Source organism: Falco cherrug, chromosome 5 (assembly GCF_023634085.1).
Source record: "Falco cherrug isolate bFalChe1 chromosome 5, bFalChe1.pri, whole genome shotgun sequence".
In the NCBI taxonomy this organism is placed as follows: domain Eukaryota; kingdom Metazoa; phylum Chordata; class Aves; order Falconiformes; family Falconidae; genus Falco; species Falco cherrug.
In genome coordinates, this window is record NC_073701.1 from 82,743,721 (window position 1) to 82,746,956 (window position 3,236).

Below are 3,236 nucleotides of genomic sequence, written 5' to 3' on the forward strand. Positions count from 1 at the left end.
ATAACAACCCGGCTTTGATCAATCCGAACTAATTACCCCTCTTAATTAAAGTCTTTAGCGGTTGTTTCAGTGTTTTGGCAAGGAAGCGGGAGAGGTTTGCCGTTAGACAGCAGCCGCGCCGCGCTACCCGCCCGCCCGCCCGGCCGAGCCGCAGCCCCCGGGCCGGCAGCGCCAGCCCCCGCCGCCGCACTCACTCGGGTTCAAATATTTATTTCCACCAGGTCAACGAATTCTTTTTTTTTTTTTTCCACGTGCAAGAATCAAATCGAAATTCAAATCCGTACATAGCGAACCAGCTCTGTCCATATAGATACGATATTCAGGGGGGAGAGGGAGAGGAGGAAACCAAGGGGGGTGGGGTGGGGGGAATAACCAGCAGGCAGCGGAGACAGGGCAGGATCAACACAATGGAAATATATATACATCGAAATAATTAAAGTGGTGCAGCGTTCCCGGCTCGGGTAATACAGATCCCAAATAAATACAGCAGAAATTGGCTTGGCGCTTTTTCTTTTTTTTTAAAACCATCTCTCTACCTGAGATGCAACGACAACATAAAATAGAGTCTTTAAAAAACACCAACAAAAAAAAAAGGAAACAATCAGTCCCGTAAGCGTTAGTGGCGATATAGAGCATAATACACGAAAACCGCTTAACAGGTGCATGCAAAGAGGCGGGCGGGCAGCGGCCCGGGTCCAACCGTGGTCCCACCGGCGGAGCGGCCCTCCCCGCTGGCGGCCGCCCCTCACGGCTGGAGCGGCGGGCCCTGCAGCAGCGGCCCGGGCGGGGGCGGCTGGTCGGGCCCCCCCAGCTCGGCGGGGGGCCGGGGCAATCCTAGGGCGCTGTCGTGCAGCTTGCGGACGTGCTTCTTGAGGTCAAAGTTCCTGCAGAAGCCTTTGCCGCAGGTGGGGCAGGTGAAGGGCTTCTTGTCGTTGTGGGTGTGCATGTGGAAGGTCAGGTTGTACACCTGGTGGAAAGCCTTGTTGCAGATATTGCACTTGAACTGCTTCTCCCCGCTGTGAGTCAGCTTATGGTTTTTGTAATTGCCTGGGAACGAGACAAGAAGGGCAAAGAGACCCGGGGCTGAGAACCGGGGGCTGCAAAGAGGAGAGAGAAAAAAAAAAAAAAAAAAAAAGAAAAGAAAAAAGCCCCGAGCCCCGTCTCTTCCCCAGAGCTCGGCTTTAGCCGACAATGACCGCCGCGCTATCGGCAAACGCGCCTTGTCCCCCGTCGTCCCCGCGGCTGTTCCCTGGGCGGAGGAGAAGGCAATTATCGAATAAACCAAAATCGCGTCAACTGCAGAAATAAACCCCCTAGCTTTAGCCTTCCCAGCAACACGGGGAGAAAAAGTAACCAAACCCCTGCGCTCGGAGGGGAAAAAAGGCGGCCAACTCGTTTGCCGACCGCTCCGGGAGCTGCGTGCCCGCGGTGCGCGGAGAGCGGGCGCTGCGGCGGAACGGCGGCACCGCGCTGCCCCGGCGGCCGGACCCTGCCCCACTCCGTGGGCCTGCCACGGGAAACGCACCGGGGCTAGCGACACTCAGAATTAATCTAAACCCCTAACATCAGAAATTAAAGCCGAAATCGACTCTTCCTCCCCCTTCCCTGTTGCAAATTGTCCCGACGCTTGACCTCGCTCAGGGGGGTGCCGGGCAAGGGAGAGGGCGCCGGAGACTGGTACCTTTCTGGTGAAATCCTTTGCCACAAAATTCACAGACAAAAGGTTTGTAGCCGGCGTGTATTCGCGTGTGCGTGTTCAGGGTCGAGCTGCGGTTAAAGGCTTTGCCGCACTGGTTGCACTTGTGTGGCTTTTCCTGGAGGGAAGCAAACGCCGAGTCACGGCTTGTCGGACGCCGGTGTGCAGGGCCCGGTGTGCCGGTGTGCAGGGCCCGGTGCTACCTGGCCGCCGGCCGCTCCCAGCGCGGCCCCCCACAGCCCCCCGACGCGCTCCCAGCAAGCGGAGCCCTCCGGCCCGGCCACCCCCCGCGCCGCGCCGCTGCCTCGGAGCAGCCGGACAACGCCGGGCTCCCCAAAAAGCGTGAGCGGAGGGGTCTCGGGGCGGGGGGGAGGGAGGAAAGGAGGGATGGAGGCTCACCTGCGTGTGGATGATCTTGTGCCGGCAGAGCGTGCTCGCCTGTCTGAAGCCCTTCCCGCAAACTTTGCAAACAAAGGGTCTGGCCCCCGTGTGCACCGGCATATGGCGAGTTAAGTTATAATGTGCATTGAATACCTTTGAGAGTGAAATCAGATAAACAAACAAACAAAAAATAATAAATTGCGGTTAGAAGGCGAGAGAGCCGAGGGGAAGCCGTCGTTTAAAAATCAAGCGAGCGAGCGACCGACGGCCCGGCGGCCAGGCGGCCGGGGTAGGGGGGCTGGGGAAGCGGGGGGAAGGGAGGCGGGCTGCGGCTCTACTTGCCTTTCCACAAACTTCACACGTGAAAACTTTGGGCTTGCTGCTCGGGGAGCCGCGGCTGAACTCCGAGGTCTTGTAGGCGATTTTTTCCGAGAGGATCTGAGCACTTTCTTTCATGTAATGCTGCAGCTGAGCCTGCGACAAGTCCTTGAAGGCTACCCCCCGCCGGGTACTTGTCCACGGCCGGCAGCACCAGCTTGTTCCGCTCCGCCAGGTAAGCCTTGGGCTGCGGGTGCAGGGGAGAGCTGAGGAAATAAGAAGCTACCGGGTGGATGTTGACACTGGAGGACGGGTGACAAGGGCTGTCGCCTCGGTTGAAATAGCACAGGGCTCCCATGGCGTGGAAGGAGGAGTGATTGACCACTCGGGGTCTTACCAGTTTGTACTGCTGCAAGGGCAGGGCATCGCGGGGGAAATCTCCTTTCAAGCTCAGGGCACAGTTCAAGAGATCGCCGCAGCTAAAGGAGGGCGAGGAAGAGGAGTCTAAATGAGCCTTCCTGGGTTCCGCTCCGGCCACCGCCGCTTTGGGCAGGGGGTCGTACGCCACCGGGACAAAGGGGATCATGCAGGGGATGGAGGAGTTGAGGTGCAGCGGGTGCTTGGGGTCGCCTTTGGCCACGGAGCCGTGGAGGAGCTGCGGGACGGGGATGGAGCGGGGCTCTGGCGTCCGCGCCATGATGCGCTCAATGGAGAAGGCGAGGGGCTTGGGCGTGCTGATCATGTTGCTCCTGGCAGACAGGCTTTCTCTGGCCGGAGGAGTCGCTAGGATTTTGGTCGCCGTGTGGTGGCCACTATTGTCCATGGCTGGATTGCATTTGTT

General features: G+C 59.0%; 1 protein-coding gene across 1 annotated transcript; it reads right to left on the reverse strand.

Annotated features, from left to right (window-relative positions):
• Nucleotides 1–311: 311 nt before the first annotated feature.
• FEZF1 (FEZ family zinc finger 1) lies at nt 312–3,236 on the reverse strand. The gene is given in 5 exon segments (XM_005441797.2): nt 312–1,047; nt 1,682–1,814; nt 2,096–2,230; nt 2,420–2,578; nt 2,580–3,236. Coding segments are annotated over 5 exon segments (1,368 nt in total). The 5' UTR covers nt 3,219–3,236; the 3' UTR covers nt 312–745.